The 20,753-nt window shown below is 52.0% G+C and overlaps 1 protein-coding gene across 1 annotated transcript in view; it reads right to left on the bottom strand.

Annotated features, from left to right (window-relative positions):
• AGBL1 (AGBL carboxypeptidase 1) overlaps positions 1-20,753 on the bottom strand; it is a 264,433-nt gene that overhangs the window by 82,953 nt on the left and 160,727 nt on the right. The window contains exon 19 of the mRNA XM_070400703.1: positions 4,818-4,947. Within this exon, the coding sequence (XP_070256804.1) occupies positions 4,818-4,947 (130 nt within the window). The remainder of the gene's footprint in view (positions 1-4,817; positions 4,948-20,753) is intronic.

Genomic DNA, 20,753 nt, shown 5'->3' with positions numbered 1-20,753 from the left:
TCTCTCTCATGGATGTTTCTAACTCTCTATCCCTCTCCCTTTCTCTCTGTAAAAAATCAATAAAATATATTTTTTTAAAAAACTGAATTTCAGCTCTAACCGGTTTGGTTCAATGGATAGAGTGTCGGCCTGTGGATTGAAGGGTCCCAGGTTCGATTCCGGTCAAGGGCATGTACCTTGGTTGCAGGCACATCCCCAGTAGCGGGTGTGCAGGAGGCAGCTGATTGATGTTTCTCTCTCATCGATGTTTCTAACTCTCTATCCCTCTCCCTTCCTCTCTGTAAAAAGTCAATAAAATATATATAAAAAATTAAAAAAACAAAACAAAACTGAATTTCAGACCAAATCAACCCCTTGCGCTGCTATTAAGGATGTACACGAATATCTGAACCCCCGTTTGCTCGCATCCGGAATCCATGTTTTCAAACGTCTGTCATTTCTCTATTGCCCTGAGCGGTGCGGCTGGGATTGGTCCCCCAAGTCGAGGAATAACGGATTTGCAGCAAGCGGAGAGTGGAGGTGGAGAAAAGCACAGGTTCTCGGGGAACAAATGAGAGCGGGTCGCCCAGGCCCAAGAGCCCCATTCACAGCGCACTCCACGTGAATGGCAGCTGGAAGGCGTGGGGTGCAGGAGGGAGTGGGGGCCCTGGCGCTCCCCAGGGGTGGCTATCCTAGCCGAGTGCTTCCGCGTGAGAGCTCTCCACGCTCCTGGAAAACGAGGCAGAGGCCGCTCTGGCTCTGAGGACCTGCAGCCCTGCAGAACAAGGCAATAAAGTGGGAGGAACACGGCCCTGGCTGGTGTGGCTCAGTGGGTAGAGCATCCGCCCACGGACTGAAGGGTCCCAGGTTTGCAGTGGTTCTCAGCCTTGGCTGCACATTAGAATCACCTGGGAATCTTTTTTTTTAAATCCTGATTTCTGGGCCCCATCCTCCGGAAATTCTGTTTCTTTGTAATGGGGTGAGGCCACAACACGAGTAACAAAGAAACAGAATTTCCGGAGGATGAGGCCCAGAAATCAGGATTTTAAAGAAAGATTCCCAGGTGATTCTAATGTGCAGCCAAGGTTGAGAACCACTGCGGGTTCGATTCCCGGTCAAGGGCACATGCCCGGGTTGCAGGCTCCACCCCCCAGTGTGGGGGGCCTGCAGGAGGCAGCCGATCGATGATGTTTCTCTCTCATCGATGTTTTGCTCTCTCTCTCTCTCTCTCCCTCTCCCTTCTTCTCTCTCTAAAAATCACTAAAAACATATTTCTTAAAAAAAAAAAAAAAAAAAAAGGATGTTTGCTGAGGGAGTAAGGAAGTTAATTCTATAAGCATCGGAGACTAAGTAGATTCAGGGGCTCCAGGTGAGGTCCAACACCGGAATTTCCGGATTAAGCGAATAAACAATATGATTGTGGTTTCCCCCCAAGGCGCGGAGCACAGGAAGCTCGGATTGAAAACCTCCGTTTCACTTCTGTTGTCCTTCAGCTGGCGAGGTGAGGTTTGGCCCCTCCTCTCCCCCGGGCCACCCTGCTTCCCCTGTGTCCGTGTCTTTCTTGGCGAACGCTTACAAAGGCGTGGATTGGACTGCCATTCTGAAATGGGGCTCTAACACATCCCCCCTCCCCCATCCTTCCCGGGGAATTCTTGTCGGAGCCAAATCCAAGGTTAATTTCATTCGTGCAAACGTGAGCTCCATCCCTTCCCGCTCAGCCCAGGCTGGGCACAGCCCTGTTGCTATGGTCTCCACATGCCTGCCCCTTTCTTCCCCACCCCCACTCCTGGGTCTCATTCCCGTTCCCCTGTGAGCTAACGGGACCCCTTGTTCAAGAGGTTCCCCCCTCCTTCCCACACACACCTCCCCTGGCTGTGCCTATCCACAGCCGCTCAACCCCACAGCTTGAAGCGGCTGCTTTCCCCACCCCTGACATCTGGGTCTAGTTCCTGCTGCTGGGCTGAAAGCATCTGCATTATTTATGCCACCGCCACAGGAAAATGAGGGCGGCCAGGCTGGAGCTGGGACGCGGCGAATTCCAGGCAGCAGCCACCAGGCCTCCAATTAAACCAAGCGAGGCTCCCCAAGGCCCTGCAGACCCCTGCAGACGCGGCCAGCGCACCCACATGCAGTCAAGGCTGAAGGCCCGGCTGGTGTGGCTCAGTGGTTGAGCGTGGACCTATGAACCAGGAGGTCAGGGTTCGATTCTAGGACAGGGCACAGGCCTGGAGTTTCGAGCTCCATCCGTCCCCAGTAAGGAGGTGTGCAGGAGGCAGCCGATCCATGATTCTCTCTCATCATTGGTGTTTCTCTCTCTCTCTCTCCCTCTTCCTCTCCCTCTCTCTTGATGGATGGATGGATGGATGGAGGGGTGGGTGGGTGGATGGTTGGATGAAAGAATATGTGACAAATGCCATATTGTTCATAAACTGAATGACTTGTCTGGCCGTTGGCAACCCCATCAGTATCAATGTCCTGCTTTCTCTCACTGTCGCACATTCCCATCGGTCCTGGGAGTTCCTGTGATATTACCCACCAAGGGGGAAACGCCTGGGTACCATCTAGACCAGGTGGAACCCCAGGTACCGGGCTTCCCAACGCTTCAGGAATATTTGCATCAGCCAGAGGCACCGTGCGTCCGCAGCCAGGCAGCCCTAGAGCCAGCTTTTTTGCTTGTTTGTTTTGTTAATCCTCACCCGAGGATATTTTTTATTATTATATATTTTTATTGATTTCAGAGAGGAAGGGAAAGGGAGAGAGGAAATAGAAACATCAATGAGGAGGAGAGAGAATCACAGATCGGCTGCCTCCTGCACGCCCCCTCCTGGGGATCCAGCAGCAACCCGGGTATGTGCCCTTGGCCTGAATCGAACCTGGGACCCTTCGGTCTGCAAGCCGGCGCTCTTTCCACTGAGCCACACCGGCCAGGGCTCAGCGTTGACGCAGTGGGAATCTTCCAGGCACTGAGTGAGCGGCGGTGTGCGGCCGGCCGTCCTGGGGAAGCAGTTAAATACAGCCTCGCAGGTAACTGGGAGGTGACGCTGAGCCCAGCGGAGAACAATGCGAGAGCAGCACCGAGCATCCGGCTGTGTCTCACCACATCTCAGATGGTCCCGGGAGGCAGCCCGCCGGCGGCCGTCATGTTGACAGTTAATTAACGTGTACTTTATGTTTATAAATGAGACTTCCGCCTGCCGCGCTTTACAGCAAACGGTCCGCTCTTCCGTGAGAGGCTGTCGGAGCAGAGAGGGCCCTGTCAGCGATGAGCGGAGTGTGTGTGTCTAACTGGATGTCAGGTGGGAGCCTCCTTCCCTGGAAACCTCTCTCCTGTCCCAGCGGCCGAGGCTGCCTACCCCCGAGCACACCTGTCCCAGGCCTCGGCCCTGGACTTGCTTCTGGAGGGGAGACAGCCTGGACCACATGTCTCCTCGGTCGGGAGGGGGAGGGCGACATGAAATATTGCACAATTTGACTAGGATGGAATGGAACAAGGGTTCTTTATATATATAATATATATAATATATATATTTTTTTACTGATTTCAGAGAGGAAGGGAGAAGGAGAGAGCTAGAGAAACATCAATGATGAGAGAGAATCATGGATCGGCTGCCACCTGCACGCCCCCTAGTGGGGATCGAGCCTGCAACCCGGGCAAGTGCCCTGACTAGGAATTGAATCGAACAGTGACCTCTTGGTTCATAGGTGGATGCTCAACCACTGAGCCATGCTGGTCAGGCTCCTATTTTTTTTAAAATCCTCACCCAAGGATATTTTTCCCATTGATTTCTAGAGAGAGTGGAATGGAGGGAGGAGGGCGGAGAGAGAGAGAGAGAGAGAGAGAGATCTATTGGCTGCCTCCTGCACATGTCCCTACCGGGTTAAGAGAACCTGCAACCAAGGTACGTGCCCTTGACCGGGAATTGAACCCACGACTCTTCGGTTCACCAGCTGACGTTCTAACCACTGAGCCCCGGCCAGGGCTGAACAAGGATTCCTAAGGGGGAAAGAGATGCCTTGCTCTCTTTGCAACACAAAACTCAACCAATGGATGCATAACGAAGTGGGACACCAAACTGATGTCTATGTCTCTCTCTCTCTCGAATTAATCAATACATGTTAAAAAAATTAAAAAGTGAGAAAAGAGAAGGAGCATTGGTACACAGACACAGGAAGCAGCAGCAATAAAGCGTTCTTTCCTGGATCCTTCAGCGAGGTCGTGGTCTGCTGACACCTTTAATTCCGGACTTCTAGCCTCTGGAAACGCCAGAGAGTATATTTCTGTTGTTCTAAGCGGTGCATTGTCCTGGCAGCCCTAGGAGATGACTTCGGCCCCTATTCCAGCTTGGCATGCACACTTCTTTGGCTTGTGTCTGGTTTTCTGGCCTTAACACAGGGAGTGGGGAACCTTTTTTTCGGCCAAGGGCCATTTATTTAAATATATGTTTCTATTGATTTCAGAGAGAGGAAGAGAGACAGAGAGAAACATCAACGATGAGAGAGAATACCTGATCGGCTGCCTCCTGCACGCCCCCTACTGGGGATCGAGCCCCTAACCAGGGCATGTGCTCTGACCAGAATGGAACCAGCGGTCTCCTGGTCCCTAGGCTGGCACTCAACCACTGAGCCACACCGGCCGGGCCATTTGGGTATTTCTAACATCATTCACAGGCCGCACACATTTATCAACTGAAACACTAGCCTGCTGTGTTTGGTCCACATTCAATTAACTGGCCCCCAGACCAAATGCTTTCTCGGGCCTTACCCGGCCCGCGGGCCGGACATCCCCCACCCCTGCCTTCACAGAAAGCAGTCGGCCTCCCGGGAGGCGGAGGACTCACCACGGGGCTGCGGCCGGTGCTGTGCAGGTAGTAGAGCAGGCCCTTGGCGTGGTAGATGGTTGGCTGGAGCTGGGCGCTGGGCGCCAGCCACTGCCGGTTCAAGTCCTCCCCCCGCAGGGAGCATCTGTGACTGCGGGGACAAATAAAGACGCATTTAGGAGAAAATCACTTGAGAAAATTACCGTCAACAAGGCCGGCAATTAAACCGAGGAAGTCAGCTTTCCTCGGGCTCCTGCCCAGTTGCTATCCATCCATTGTAGAAGTCCTTCGATTTCCGGAAGTGTCCTGATTACGCTCACGGCCCACAAAAGGCCCGGACACCCTGTTTAACTGGGTATTGGGTCATCACATTTTTAAAAAATATATTTTTATTGATGTCAGAGAGGAAGGGATGGGGAGGGGAGAGAGAGAGAAACATCCATTTTGAGAGAGAATCATAGATCGGCTGCCTCCTGCATGCCCCCTATTGGGCATCAGGCCCACAACCCGGGCATGTGCCCTGACTGGGAATCGAACCTGGACCCATCAGTCCACAGGTGACACTCTAGCCACAAAGCCAAAGCAGCTAAGGCCAAAGTATTTTGTTTATTTTTAAATATATTTTTCATTGATTGCAGAGAGGAAGGGAGAGGGAGAGAGAGACAAGTAACATCGATGATGAGAGAGAATCATGGATCGGCTGCCTCCTGCACACCCCACACTGGGGATGGAGCCTGCAACCCAGACATGTGCCCTGACTGGGAATCATGGGCTCAACCACTGAGCCATGTTGGCCGGGTTATCAAAGTTTTTTGTTGTTGTTGTTCATCCTCATCCCAGGCTACTTTTCCATTGATTTTTAGAGAGGCTGGAAGGGAGGGGGAAGAGAGAGAAAGAGAGAGAAACATTGATGTGAGAGAGACACACCAACTGGCTGCCTCCTGCACACGACCCAACCACGGCCAGGGATGGAGTTTGCAATTGAGATACGTGCCCTTGACCGGAATCGAACCCGGGACCCTTCCATCTGGGGGCCAATGCTCGATCCGCTGAGCCAAACGGGCTAGGGCGGGTTATCAAACGTTTAAAACAAAGTTCAGGACCTGCAGTTCCCCCCTCTGTACACCCACAGAGAACGCACGCATTTTGAGAATTTCTCTTGACTCTGAGAGCTTCCGTTCTACAAATACGTTGAGCTCCATCGATTCTGCTGGGCGGCTTAGAAATGATGTTTCCGGCAGGGCCCCCATCTCTGCCGGGGGGATATGACTGCACCCCCGTGGAGACACCGAAGCTTAAAAATGGCCCAAGATGGTATCGCCAGGAACTAAGCATTACACCCGACCCAGCCTGTCTGCCGCTGCAAAGCCACGAGGCCTCTTTCTCCGGTCACGTGGCTTCCTCCCCATCCTTGTAGGTGACGGAGCAAGCTTGACATCTACCGGGACAGCCACAGTCTCTCTTCCGAAGACATCGTCACGGAATATTTGCGCTGGAAATGAGCTCGAGAGCGTACCCTCCCCTCTGCTGGGAGATGGAGGTGGGCACGGTGGAAAGTGGCGAGTTTTTTTTACAAAGGCAACGCCCCTGGCTGGGGACAGCGATGACTGCAGTGCAGATGGAAGGAAACCGAGATGCTAAGCTGCAGGTAAGGACATCCTACCAGCCCATGGTCACCAGCAGGTACAGCCCACGCTCAGGGGCGGCTCCGGACAGTCCTGCTAAGTAAGGTGCCATGTGCTCAGTAGGTCGGGCGAGGAGGGTGGCCCCTACTGGAAGGGGCAGGATCCCATCTGCATCTTCTAGTCCTGCCCCGCCCCCTCCCCCCACCCCCTGCTGCTCTTGTCCTTCCACACCCCACCCCCATCCGATGGCTCACAGCTCCCTCTGAGCAGCCCTGTCTGGGGTCCTGGCATCAGGACTCCCCTCAGCTCCATGCCTTCCCGCCTGTTCAACCTTGAGGAGGTTAGCGCTGCAGAGAAACTTCCCCTGACCCCCCGGCCATGACATTCTGCTCCTCTTTGTTGCAATAGCATCCAGAGATTCCCTTCGTCGGAATTCTCATAAAATCATTTTAAATGGGTTTATCTATGTATCTACCTATCCTTTTATTATCTATCTATTCATCCATCTATCCATCCATCCATCATCCATCTGTTCATCCATCCATCTACCCACCCATCTATCCATCATCCATCTATCCATCCATCATCTATCCATTCATCCATTCATCCATCCATCCATCATTCATCCATCCATCCATCCATCCATCATCCATCTATTCATCCATCCATCCATCATCCATCCATCCATCCATCCATCCACCTATCCTTCCATCCATCTATTTATCCACCCAATTATCCACCCATCATCCATCTATTCATCCATCCATCTACCCACCCATCCATCCACCTACCCTTCCATCTACCCAACTATCCATCCATCCATCATCTATCCACCTATCTTTCCATCCACCCAACTATCCCTCCATCCACCCATCCATCCATCCATCCATCCATCCATCCATCCCAAAGATTGAAAAGCAATAACCAATACAAATTGCTGATTGGATTCTGGGCTGTTAAACAGTGCAAAGGAGAGGATGGGATCTAAGATGATCTAAGTACACTACCTTCTGCTCCTCTGGGTTGCGATAGCACCCAGAGCTTCCCTTAATCGGAGAAAACGACTTGGAGAGAAACTGGGCCATTGTGAGACCGAGGGGAGCTGCTAGTTTGGGGTAAATTTTGTTGGTTGCGCAGGGGCGGCGGCAGCCCTGTGGTACCCCGGGGTCGTGGGATTTGGGACGCTCGGGGTTCCACGCATGGCCATGGTTACGGGAGCATCTCCGTGTGAGCACATGGCGCCCGCCATTCCTCTGTCTCTGCAACGACAGACAATGACAACAGGTGCTGCGCCCACCTGGAGCGTTTCCCTGTAAAGCGAGTTTACGTGCGTCCAACCTCCAGATGCATTTGGCACGTTGTGTTAATAACGCGGAGACGCACGCCGCCAAAGGCACTGCCACGCCTCTTCCCCGGGGCTTGCTCAGGCATCTGAGGGCGAGACGCGCCCCATCTTATTATCTGCTGAAGCGACAGCTGTTCCCTCCACGTGGGGGGGGGGGGGGACCAGCAGATGGACAGCTCTGACTAGCTGGCAAGACACGCAGTGCCTCTAACTTCTGAAAAGGGAGTCATCCTTCGAATAGTTTGAAGTCCTGCTTTGCTTATAAAAAAAAAAATAATAAAGATAAGCATTGGTATTTTTTTTCCCCACTGAAAATTGCAAAGGTACATGGGGTGGGGAAGGGTTGAGGGGGGCGTGAGGGGACCACTTCCTTTTGATTTTCATAGGTGTTCTCATTGGATGTAACTAGTCATCATTAAAAATAAAATGAAAAAAGCCCGGCTAGCGTCGCTCATAGGTTGAGTGTTAACCAGTGGACCAGGAGGTCAGGGTTCGATTCCCGGCCAGGGCACATGCCTGGGTTGCGGGCTTGATCCCCAGTAGGGGGCGTGCAGGAGGCAGCCGATCCATGATTCTCTCTCATCACGGATGTTTCTATCTCTCTCTCCCACTCCCTTTCTCTCTCCCTCTAAAATCAATACAAACATATTTTTTAAAAAAACAACAACAACATACAGATGGGTAGGAAACACCGTCAACAATGAAAGAACTACACGAACCGAAAGTAATACTGTTATTGTATCATCACTCGCAGGTTCCATCTGCTCCCAGTGCCGGCGTCGAAACCCAGTCATCAATCAATTCCTGGAACAGACCTGGAGGGAAGGCTGGGCTCTCGGCGCACATCTGGTTCCAGTTGCTCGCCCACGAGTGAGAAATAGTCCTGCCACAACCGAAAGCCCTCCCGCTAATTCTGACTGTGCATCCGCCCACGTTACCAAAGCGGCCAGCGCGAGGCCACCTCTTCGCACCGTGATGGGTGCCGTCGGACGCTCACACGCAGAAGCAAGCGCCTTCAAACAGAATCCCACCGCCTTCAGAGCTCGGATCTGAGACCGGCCAACCAGATACCACAAACACGCAAAGGAGATAATAACAGGGATCCGGGAGCAATTAATTCTGAATTGGGGGTCAATTAAGAAGAGGAAAGCATCGCAGCCATTTATAATGATGAGTTAATGCGCCGCGTCTCCCTGGGATTTTTCTAATTATGAAATGGAGGACTCAATCTCCCGCTAATAGAATTTCCAATGCCCGTAAGATCTTAATGGGAAGGATTTCGGTATAAGCACCGAAGATTGAATGTCGGCGCTGCTCATCTGTGATCGCTCCAGAAACTCCCTGCAAAATGACGGCAAAGACTTTTTAAAATACTTCCAGATCTTCTATCTTCTTTTCCCTTTTTTTGTTAGTCCACACCCAGCCATATTTTTTCCATTGATTTTTAGAGCCAGTGGAAGGGAGAGGGAGAGACAGAGAGAAGCATCGATGTGAGAGAGACACATCGATGGGCTGCCACCTTCACGCGCCCCGACCAAAGCTGGGGAATCTGCAGCTGAGGTACGTGCCCTTGACTGGAATCGAACCTGGGACCCTTCAGTCCCAGGGCCAACGCTCTATCCACTGAACCAAACCGGCCAGAGCCACGTATAAATCTTCACATAGAGGAAACAGAAGAGGAGATGACAATGGACAAGGAATATCTAAATACTGAGAGATTGAAAGCAGATGGCCCAGTAGTATGGGATTTAACACATCAGCACCCTTCAAATTTATAGGCCGGAGGAAGCAAGTCAATTTACAAGAGGGAAAGACTTGAAATTGGGTGCACCAGACATCTCCGGCTATCAGGCATGCATCATTTTTCAACCAGTATTGGCTGCAAAAGGAATCAGGTTCTCAGATCCCACCCCCCAGGCTATCGGGCTGAGCAATCTTCCATCCCCGTCTCAAATGATTGACCTATGTAAGCCCCACCCACAGGGACAGTAGGCATAGCTGAACAGGAGGACATACTACAGTGGAAAAAAAAGGAATGTTTTTGAAAACTATTACACAGCCCTGGCTGGTTTGGCTCAGTGGATAGAGCGTCGGCCTGCGGACTGAAGGGTCCCGGGTTCGATTCCGGTCAAAGGCAGGCACCTTGGTTGCAGGCACATCCCCAGTGGGGGGTGTGCAGGAGGCAGCTGATGGATGTTTCTCACTCTCTATCCCTCTCCCTACCTCTCTGTGAAAAATCAATAAAATATATATTTTTTAAAAAGTTGAAGGGAGGAAACGAGGGGGTGGGCTTTGAACCATGCATTTGACGTTGCGGGCTGTGCTGGATCGGGGGTGGGGGGCTGCGTCTGTGACCCCGACAGATCGCATTCGTTCCTGGCTTCCCCTTATCAGCATGTCCTCCTCCAACGCCAACGGATGCGTCTCCCTGGCCGACTCCTCGGCGGGATGGACACGTCTGCTGCTGGGTCAGCTTCTTGCTGAGAAGTGAGCCTAATTTGCAGGCTGGAAATAGACTCCCCGCTTTTGGCAGCCGTGTTGGGGCGAGGAGAAAGGGGAGTGCTTTTTTTGGGGGGCTGGCGGGGGGCGGCGGATGCCTGATTGCTGGGTGACTCAGCACAGAACTCCTGTCTCTGGGTGCCGTCCCAGCTGCAGGCTCCTGGCTGCAATTAGGAGCCTGTGCGTCTAGTAGTCATTTCCCCATTTGTATACATTTAGGAGCGTAAGTGGCTGCCGGAGCAGGCGGCAGCTGGCGCACTGTCAGCGCCCAGCTGTTGTTTAAGCAGAGGCACCGCAGCTAAAACCGGGGGGGGGGGGGGGGGGGGGGCCAACGGGACCGGAAGCCGCGCTGCGGGCCGAATACAGAAGTTCAGGATTAGTTAACCACGTTTCGTGCTTGCGGCCAGATGCAAACTGCTCAGTTAGAAGGAAGCAGAGGAGGGGAACTTGAGGCCCATCCAGACACGCTCAGGAACCCTTGCTTTTTCGAAAGAAAAATATATTTTGCCTGAGCCGGTGTGGCTCAGTGGATAGAGCGTGGGCCTGCGGACTGCAGGGTCCCAGGTTAGATTCTGGCCCAGGGCACATGCCTGGGTTGTGGGCTCCATCCCCAGTTGGGGGCGTGCAGGAGGCAGCCGATCCATGATTCTCTCTTGTCATTGATGCTTCTATCTCTCTCTCTCCCTCTCTCTTCCTCTGTGAAGTCAATTAAATACATACACTGAGTGGCCAGATTATTATGACCACCCCATCAGTACAATGAAGTGAATTAATTATGCAAATAATAATAATAATACAACCTGGAGAGTATTTGCTTAGGAAGTTTTCAATAGTCAGTATTTTTGGAAGTGTCAATGAAGTACTGATGGGGTGGTCATAATAATAATCTGGCCACTCAGTGTATATTTATATTTTTAAAAATATATATATTTTAAAAATATATATATATATATATATTTAACAATACATTTCTTTATTGATTTTCAGAGAGGAAGGGAGAGAGAGAGAGAAACACCAATGACAAGAGAGAATCACTGACCGGCTGCCTCCTGCACACCCCACACTGGGGACCGAGCCCACAACCCGGGCATGCGCCCCAGTCTGGAATCGAACCGGGACCTCCTGGTTCATGGGTTGATGCTCAACCACTGAGCCACACTGGCCGATCAAGGCGGTTCTTCATGTGAGGTTCATGGTCCCTCCATGCTGGTTAACGGCCTGCAGGGTTGTTTGTTTTTTTGTACAAGAATGTGTGTGGATACGCATCTTTCTAGGGTAAAGTCATTGATTCCATGAGCTACTCGAAGAGATCCATGAAGCCAAAGAAATTAGGGAGCACGGGTCTGAAACCTGGCCATGTGAAAAATAACACATGTCTCTTAGCTCCACATCGTCATAGATTTTGAAAACGACACTCAGGTTGGCGAGCTGTTTACGCAGCCCTGCCTGACAAGGAACATCAATTATTAAAGAGCAAAATCTCTGACATCAGCACAGTTACTGAGGGGAGAACGTACCATTCTAATTGTTGCCCCAAGACATACTCTTAAGCTTTGATTTGACATGGAAAGTTACATTTTCCCACAAAATAGCAAATTATCAACCTTCTTTGGCAAAGCCGTGCAGGAGCGACATGTGAAGCAGACAAGTCAAAGAGCTACACAGACATGACATGAGAATAGATGATTCTGTAAAGAGTAGAGGATGGAAAACTTAACCGAGCGTAATAGAGAACAGGAAAAAAAAATACCCTGAATATTAAATTAAGACGTCAAAAATAAGATTTTTTTTTTCAGCGACTGTAGACTATGGGACTAAGAATTATTCACATTTTTTGAGTTTTAATGGTTCAAATACAGTAATAGCTACGCGTACAATAACTGAGTGCTTCGTATGTTCCTGGCACCATCGCTAGCCACTTAGACGGATGTCATTTTGTATTTTAATCCTCAAAGGAGGATATGTTTATTGATTTGAGAGAGAGGGAGGGAGAGGGAGAGAAACACTGATGTGAGAGAAACATCAAACCTCCCATATGCACCCCAACCAGGGAGACAGAACCCGTAACCTGGGTATGTGCTCCCACTGGGAATCGAACCCGCAACCTCTTCTGGTGCACGGGACTCTCCAACCAAGTGAGCCACCCGGCCAGGGCTGCATGGATTTCCTTTTTTAATTCTCACTTGGAGGAAACGGAGGTACAGATTAAAGTTTAATGCACCTGCCCAGAGCTACCCAGTTAGGAAGTAGAGTTTCTACCCAGCTTTCTGACCTCAGAGCCTGTGGTTGCTCAACCAGCGTCACATTCGTACCAGGCCTACACCAAAAACAGCAGCCTGAACCCAGGAACAACCTAAATGATACCAGACAGGAGCAGGGCGAGCATCCTCGGTAGGGGTGGGGAACGTCCGGCCCACGGGTCGAATAAGGCCTGAGAAATCATCTGGCCCAAAGCAGTAGGGGTGAGTTAATGAAATGTTTGACCAAAGAGGGCAGGCTACTTTGTTTTTAAAAAGCATTCTTTTTTAAAAAATATATATATTTATTGACTTCAGAGAGGAAGGGAGAGGGAGATAGAAACATCCATGATGAGAGAGAATCATGGATCGGCTGCCTCCTGCATGCTCCCTGCTGGGCATCGAGCCTGCCCGGGCACGTGCCCTGACCAGGAATCAAACCGTGACCTCCTGGTTCACAGGTCGGCGCTCAATGGCTGAGCTACGCCGGCCGGGCAGTTTGAGTTTCTTATACACACCGAGAGTCACCGGATGAAACAGGAGAGGGGCTGGCCGAGCAGTTCATTCAGAACAGATTATGGGAAATTATTATTTTTTTTTATCCGATGCAGAGTTAATCCGTCGGAGGGATTAGACAGTCGTTGTGCACTGGACTGGCACCTGTGGCCGGCTGCACTCTGGAGATGAAACACGGCTCGGCCCATCCATCTCGGTGAGTCTGGGCAGGAGCCGATAATAATAACAGTAATTAATAACCCTGCGTGTTCTCATGCCCCCTTTAACGGGGATCTCAGACTCTTCTTACAAACACAAATTCATTAAGCCTCAAACCACCCCTGGGCATTCCGGAAGGGCCGGAAGGTTCGCGCTGTTATTATTTTATATTCATGTTGCGTCTTTGCTCCAAGGAGCACAACAGGATTATAAATACGTTATGAACAAAGTAGGGGAGTGGGCCTAAGCCGTCAGTCGGGCATCCCCCAAGGGCTCCTGGACTGCGAGAGGGCACAGGCCGAGATGAGGGTCCCCGCCCGCCCCCCCCCCCCGCAACCACGAGTGCATAAATTTCATGCACCGGGCCTCTAGTATATACTATCTAAAGAAAAAGAAATTCCAGACAGCAGAGCCATTGTATCAACAAATTAAGGCAGGGAAGGAGCTTATGGGAAGATTTCAAGCAACAGATGCTGCAACAGTTAGGTCACTGGGAGACCACTGCCCCTCGAGCACAGAGGAGAAATAAGCAAACACAGAGAGTGAAGGAACCCAAGGGTACCCATGGGAATGTCAGCGATCAAGAGAGATGAAAATTGCCCTAACCGGTGTGGCACAGTGGATAGAGCATCGGCCTGCAGGCTCAAGGGTCCCAGGTTCGATTCCGGTCAAGGGCATGTACCTTGTTGTGGGCACATCCCCAGTGGGGGGTGTGCAGGAGGCAGCTGGTCGATGTTTCTCTCTCATCGATGTTTCTCACTCTCTATCCCTCTCCCTTCCTCTCTGTAAAAAATCAATAAAATATATTTTTAAAAAAACAAAACACACACACAAAAGCGGGAGGTCAGAGTTCCTTTTAGACAGAGGGTGCGGCAGCTGAAGGATTCGGATGATAAGAGACTGTAAACTTGAATTTGCTGTTCCCCTGAGTCATGCATTCATTGGTTGCTTCTTGTATGCGCCCTGTAGCATATTGGGATGATGTTCTAAACAACTGAGCTACTCAGCCAGGGCCTTGGATTTACTTACTTATTATTTATAGATTTCAGAGAGGAAGGGAGAGAGAGAGAGAGAAACATCAGTGATGAGAGAGAATCATGGCTCGGCTGCCTCCTGCACGCGCCGCACTGGGGAATGGAGCCTGCAACCCGGGTATGTGCTCTGACTGGGAATCGAACCGTGACCTCCTGGTTCACAGGTCAAGTCTTCACCCCTGAGCCACACCGATCAGGCTTGGGTTTATTTTGAATGGGCAGAATTCTCAGGGACAAGGCTGAAGGCATCTCCACGTGGACAGGCGCCGGGCTCTAAAGATTTCCGGATCCTTTTTCTGTGCACTTATAGGAGGACTTGGCTGAGGTTTCCCCTGTAGACGCAGAAATCGCAAAAGGCCTTTGGCACAGAGTGAAGGAAGCAAGCAAAGGGCACATGGGTGGGTGGGAGGGACCAAGGGAAAATACGGGAAAGTGAAAAGTAGCCAACTATTCTTTTTTAAAAAAATATATTTATTTTATTGATTTTTTACAGAGAGGAAGGGAGAGGGATAGAGAGTGAGAAACATCGATGAGAGAGAAACATCGACCAGCTGCCTCCTGCACACCCTCCACTGGGGATGTGCCCGCAACCAAGGTACATGCCCTTGGCCCGAATCGAACCTGGGACCCTTCAGTCCGCAGGCCGACACTCTATCCACTGAGCCAAACCGGTCAGGGCAGTAGCCAACTCTTCTAAAAAAGGCAAGTTGCACCTGTCGGCTTCCAACGTGGGTGGAAAGAGAGGCTCCAGAAAAAAAAAAAAAATTTAAATTATTTAGTTGTCTATTCACAAAAACAATACTCTGTCCGAGAAAAAGATACTAGAGCCCAGCTGGTGTGGCTCAGTGGTTGAGCATCGACCTATGAACCAGGAGGTCAGGGTTCGATTCCCCATCAGGGCACATGCCCGGGTTGCAGGCTCAATCCCCAGTAGGGGGCGTGCAGAAGGCAGCCGATCCACAATTCTCTCTCATCACTGATGTCTCTCTCTCTCTCTCACCCTCTCCCTTCCTCTCTGAAATCAATAAAAATATATTTTTTTAAAAAAAAAGGAAACCACACTAGACAAAAAACCGCGTTCTATCGTGTGACACCGGGAAGGTCTCCCTCCTGCCGTTTCGGGTTTTGCTCGGGCGCCGGGGCCCGGCTGCAGCTGCCGGGGCCTCTTCATAAACTTGCTAAGAACATAAACACGGAAATCGGTTATTTTAGGGTCAGGCGCTGGAAAAGATCCTCATAAAATAAATTGACCGGCTTCCCACAGATGAGAAAACGCGTCAACCGGACGGCGCTCAGCTGGTAATTGCGGCCGTAAATCCAGGCCATCCTGGCAACATGTCACACCGGCTGCTCTCTGGGATAAAACGCCTTCTATCAAGCTCCCCAAATATTATTAGGAGAGGTGAGGGATAGCTGGGGGGCGGGGGGGCAGGGGGGGAGCCAGTGCACAGGCCTCCTCCCCGTCCCTCTCCGTCTCCTCCGGGAGCGATGCCGGGCGCGTTGCGTGTTGTATTATTAATACCCCCCGTGCCTGCCACGGATCGGGAGGCTGCAGAACACGCATCTATATTTAATGGAGGTGTCTGTCTGCTTCTGTGAGGAGGGCGGTGTGGATGGCTACGGGGAATCGCTCCCGGTAACCAACAGTGCTGCACACGGCCGTCCTGGGTGGTCCATTCCCTCTCATGTCTTCCCTGGCCTTCGGCCCACACTCACTCGTTTCCCAAATCGGAACTGAGTGCCTAGGCTTAGGGACAGAGCAGCAGGCAAGACCAAATCCTCGCCCCACCCCACCCCCGAAAGACCCTATGGAGAGGAGAGACACGCGAGAGGCACGTCAGAAGGTGCCAGGAGTGACAGAAACAGTGAGGAAGAGGAAGGCTCCGTGGTTGGGCGTCGACCTATGAACCAGGAGGTCACGGTTCGACTCCCCATCAGGGCACATGCCCGGGTTGCAGGCTCCATCCCCAGTGGGGGGCATGCAGGAGGCAGCCGGTCCATGATTCTCTCTCCTCATTGATGTTTCTAGCGCCCTCTCCCTCCCTCTCCCTTCCTCTCTGAAATCAATCCTATATAATAAAAGGCTAATATGCAAATAGACTGAATGGCGTAACGACGGGTCGCTATGATGCGCACTGACCACCAGGGGGCGGATGCTCAATGCAGAGCTGCCCCCTGGTGGTCAGTGCACTCCCACATGGGGAACGCCGCTCAACCAGAAGTCGGGCTCACGGCTGGCGAGCGCAGGGAAGGTGGCTGGAGTCTCTCCCACTTCAGTGGCAGTTGGACGGCCCCCGAGGGCCCCTGGACCGCAAAGGGGCCCAGGCTGGGCTGAGGAACTCCCCTGAGTGCACGCATTTCGTGCACTGGGCCTCTAGTAAAACTATATATATTTTTTTAAAAAGAAATGGATGTCAGAGCTCCTGATATTCCCCTGCATGTCCTTACACAGAGCTGGGCCGGGGCAGGGACTCCACAGGCCTGCTCAGGCATCAAGGGTTCGGTTGATGGTCATTTTGGATTCTCCGCCTCTTTGGAAGGGACGCAGAGCAGGGTTTCCTAACGTCGGCCAGTCTGCGTCAGGCCGGGCCGTTTGGGTTCTGGGTGATTTAAAACCCAACTCCTTTCGGATCGAACAGCCCGGCGGATGTTCCTGACGTCCGCGGACATAAATTTCAAGTCAGTCAAGCCCCATCGAGAAGCGCAATCGATGCGTCGAGTTTCTCGCTGTCTCTCCCCCGATTCCCACGGCGTCAGCTGCATTTGCAGGTGGTCCCCCCCCGCCCCCCCACCCAGCGCTCCAGGCTTTCCCTGCCCAGAGCAAGCAAACGGGGCAAATCCAGGATGTGCGTGTCCACCTGCTGCCCTGCCCCGGAGGAAAAGGGGAATTATAGGTCTTTTATATTTTTATTGATTTCAGAGAGGAAGGGAGAGGGAGAGGGAGAGATGGAAACATCAATGATGAGAGAGAATCATGGAACAGCTGCCTCCTGCACACCCCCCACTGGGGACTGAGCCAGCAACCTGGGCATGTGCCCTTGGCTAGAATCGAAGCTGGGACCCTTCAGTCCATTGCAGCGGTTCTCAACCTGTGGGTCGTGACCCCTTTGGCGGCCGAGCGACCCTTTCACAGGGGTCGCCTAAGACCATCCTGCAGATCAGATATTTACATGACGATTCATCACAGTAGCAACATGACAGTTATGAAGTAGCAACGAAAATAATGTTATGGTTGGGAGTCACAACATGAGGAACTGTATTTAAAGGGCCAGAAGGTTGAGAACCACTGGTCCATAGGCTGACCCTCTATCCCCTGAGCCAAACCAGCTAGGGAGGTCAGAATTCCAGGTCTTATCATTCACACGCTCCCAGGGGCCTGAAGGGTGTAAGGGCCGGGCTATCTCACCTAATGCCCGCGCGGGCGGTGTGGAAATGCTGCGATGGACGGATAAAGACACAGAGAGCACCGGGGGCCCCCAGAAGGAGAACCCTGAAGTGTAAGTCGCACTCCACATGTCCACTCTACTGACGGTTAGAATCCATGGATAAACGTTTATTTTTTTAACTATATTTTTTATTGATGTCAGAGAGGAAGGGAGGGGGGAGAGAGAGAGAGAGATAGAAACATTGAGAGAGAATCATGGACCGGCTGTCTCCTGCACGCCCCACACTGGGGATCGAGCCCGCGAGCCGGACATGTGCCCTGACCGGGAATCGAACCGCGACCTCCTGGTTCCTAGGTCGATGCTCAACCACTGAGCCACGGGCCCTGCACCCCGTTACCCCCCTTAGGTTAGCAGGTCGTTCTCCTGCCTTCTCGCAGGTCCGGCTTCCTCTTCATCCCCCACCTGTCAGACCCACCAGGCCTGGGCTTCTCTCTCTCCGTCTCTCTGTCCCTTGGAGCCTAGTGTTCTGAGGAGGCGGGCGTGATGGATAACCCATACTCATTGACAGACTGTTCATTTATCACACCGCGGCCCCGATCCCGCCAACGGGGGCCCGTTCCATCTGTCACTGTCGGCCTGTGCACAGGCCCAGCGCATCGAGAACGGGTCCCCTGCAGCGGGCTGTGGTGCCCGAGTCCCGGATGGGCGGAGGGGCTGGGGGGGCAGGCTCCCTTCCTTTCCGCCTTATTGGTTTGTCTCAACTGGTAAATGAAGGAATGAACTTGTCGGGGGCCAGGCGGAGGGGGCGATGGACCAGGGAACTGTGTTCCAGGTTGGGAGACAGAGAGGAGGCGGGTCCGGCGTGGTGGCAGGAGAGGCGGGCGGCACTGTATTGTCACACTCCCTGGAGGCCAGCATCCACCACGCCCGACAGTGGGGCGGGGGCAGCGGGGAAAACCTAGAAATGTACATGGACTTGGAGCGTCCCGGGAGGGAGAGGGAGAAGCTCATTGCATCAGCCCAGGTTTCTCTGCCCAAGCCCAGCCGAGGGCGGCTCCCGCTGGGGCCGACTGACCCACAAGGGGTTTGAGGCCTTTCCTGCGAGAAGCCCTTCCTCCCAGAGGCGTGTCTAGGGCCACCCGTCACACCTGTGTCAGCGCCGAGGGCTGCGACCCGTTCACACGCGTTACGGATCTCAGTCTGTCCAGGCCCCCGTCCGTCCACTCATCAGGGGGTCAGGTCACCCAGAGCCATGGGCTTCAACTCAGGGCCACCCATGTGACGTCCTCGACCCCCACCCGCACCCCCAGGCTTTGGATTCAACCCACGCCCACTCCCGTGGGAAGCGGCGAGGTTGAGGCCCACGGGAATAACAACACTCGAGGACAGTCCCAGACTTGCTCACATCGTGGCCCGCACAGGCAAAGGAAACATGTCCTCTTCCTTTCCTCACCCCCATCCCACTGTATAAGGTATCTCTTTTTTTTTTAATAAATTATATATATATATTTTATTTCAGAGAGGAAGAGAAAGGGAGAGAGAGATAGAAACATCAACGATGAGAGAGAATCATGGATCGGCTGCCTCCTGCATGCCCCCTACTGGGGATTGAGCCCGAAACCTGGGCATGTGCCCTTGACGGGGAATCGAACCCGGGGCCCTCCCGACCGCAGGCCGACGCTCTATCCACTGATCCACACCGGCCAGGGCTGGATAAGGAATATCTTACATGTTCAATGTGGGGCATCTCAATTCCCTGGTGTAGAGGGTTGTTTAGGGGTTTAGAAGATGATGTTTACAAAGTTAGCCACTTTTCAGTAGGACCAAATCATATATATATCACGTGCTTTTTAACATCCCCCCACCCCCAACCCTGTTGGACAATTCCCTTATTTTATTTTTTAATTGATGAAATTATCTGGCGTACTGCCGGCCCCATAGTTGATGCTCAATATATGCTAGCGATATTTATTTTATTATTATTATTACTAGAGGCCCAGTGCACAAATTGTGCGCGGGTAGGGTCCCTAGTGGCTGCCAGCTGCCGACTGGGGCCTCCCTTCCCCTGGCTGCCTGCCGCCACCACCAGCCGGGCAGGGGCAGGGCGGGCTCGGGGGAGGGGCCTCGGGTGGTTGGCAGGCCGGCCCCACCCCCTGGTCGAACTCCCGGTCGAGGGGACAATTTGCATATTAGGCTATTATTATATAGGATTTTTTTGCCATTGATTTCAGAGAGAGTAGAAGAGAGAGAAAGACGGAGAGAAACATCGATGTGAGAGAAACACATCAATTGGTTGCCTCCTGCACTTGCCCTGGCCAGGGCCTGCGTCGGGGAGGAGCCTGCAACCGAGGTACATGCCCTTGGTCGGAATCGAACCCGGGACCCTCGGGCCCACAGGCCGACGCTCTATCCATCCACTGAGCCACACTGGCCAGGGCCCCTTCTTATTTTGTTTTAAATTACTCTATGCCTCCCCTTCTGAAAAGAGCATTAAATTTCCTAACCCGAAATGCCTCCAATCCCAAGGAATGGTTTTCCAAACATTATTTGTTCGTTTACAGTCATTATTATGCAGCCTGCAAAACAGTGTTTCCATCCAATAAAAATATAGTAAGGCGGCACAGAAATCACAGGCAAATGATGGCGGAAAATTAGTCAATAAAATTTTATTATGCCAGTCCTTAATGTTTTTATTAATGTTGAGGAACTAAAAATTAATTCCTTCCCAGAGCAGGATTTACTGCTGAAACGCTGCGCGCGAGAGAAAGCTGGTTAGGGCACCTGCTGGAGGCCCCTTCCCTATCTTATTGGCTGTTCTCAACTGGGCTGTGTGCATTCGCGTAAGTATCCTCCCTAAGTAAGGGGAGTATGCTCCTGTTTATACGACCACTCCACCATGCTGCGGAGAGAAGGGCTTCGCTCATGTCGTGATGCCCGCAGAAGGTATGTAGGAGGTAGAGCCATATCGTAACAGTATCAGCTTATCGCTGCCTGCTCCTGGCTTTAAAAGCTATAGATGTCTTTACTTTCCTCAGCATTGCTTTTTTTTTTTTTTACCCTGATTCATAGACCTATAGGTAAGGGTAGTGAAATCTGGCTAAACTGAAATGTATTTAT

The sequence above is a fragment of the Myotis yumanensis genome, unplaced genomic scaffold, assembly GCF_028538775.1.
Source record: "Myotis yumanensis isolate MYYU_CA2020_CCGP unplaced genomic scaffold, mMyoYum1.0.hap1 SCAF_20, whole genome shotgun sequence".
NCBI lineage: Eukaryota > Metazoa > Chordata > Mammalia > Chiroptera > Vespertilionidae > Myotis > Myotis yumanensis.
The sequence above is the reverse complement of the archived record's forward strand: the minus strand, read 5'-3'. Positions and strand labels throughout refer to the sequence as shown.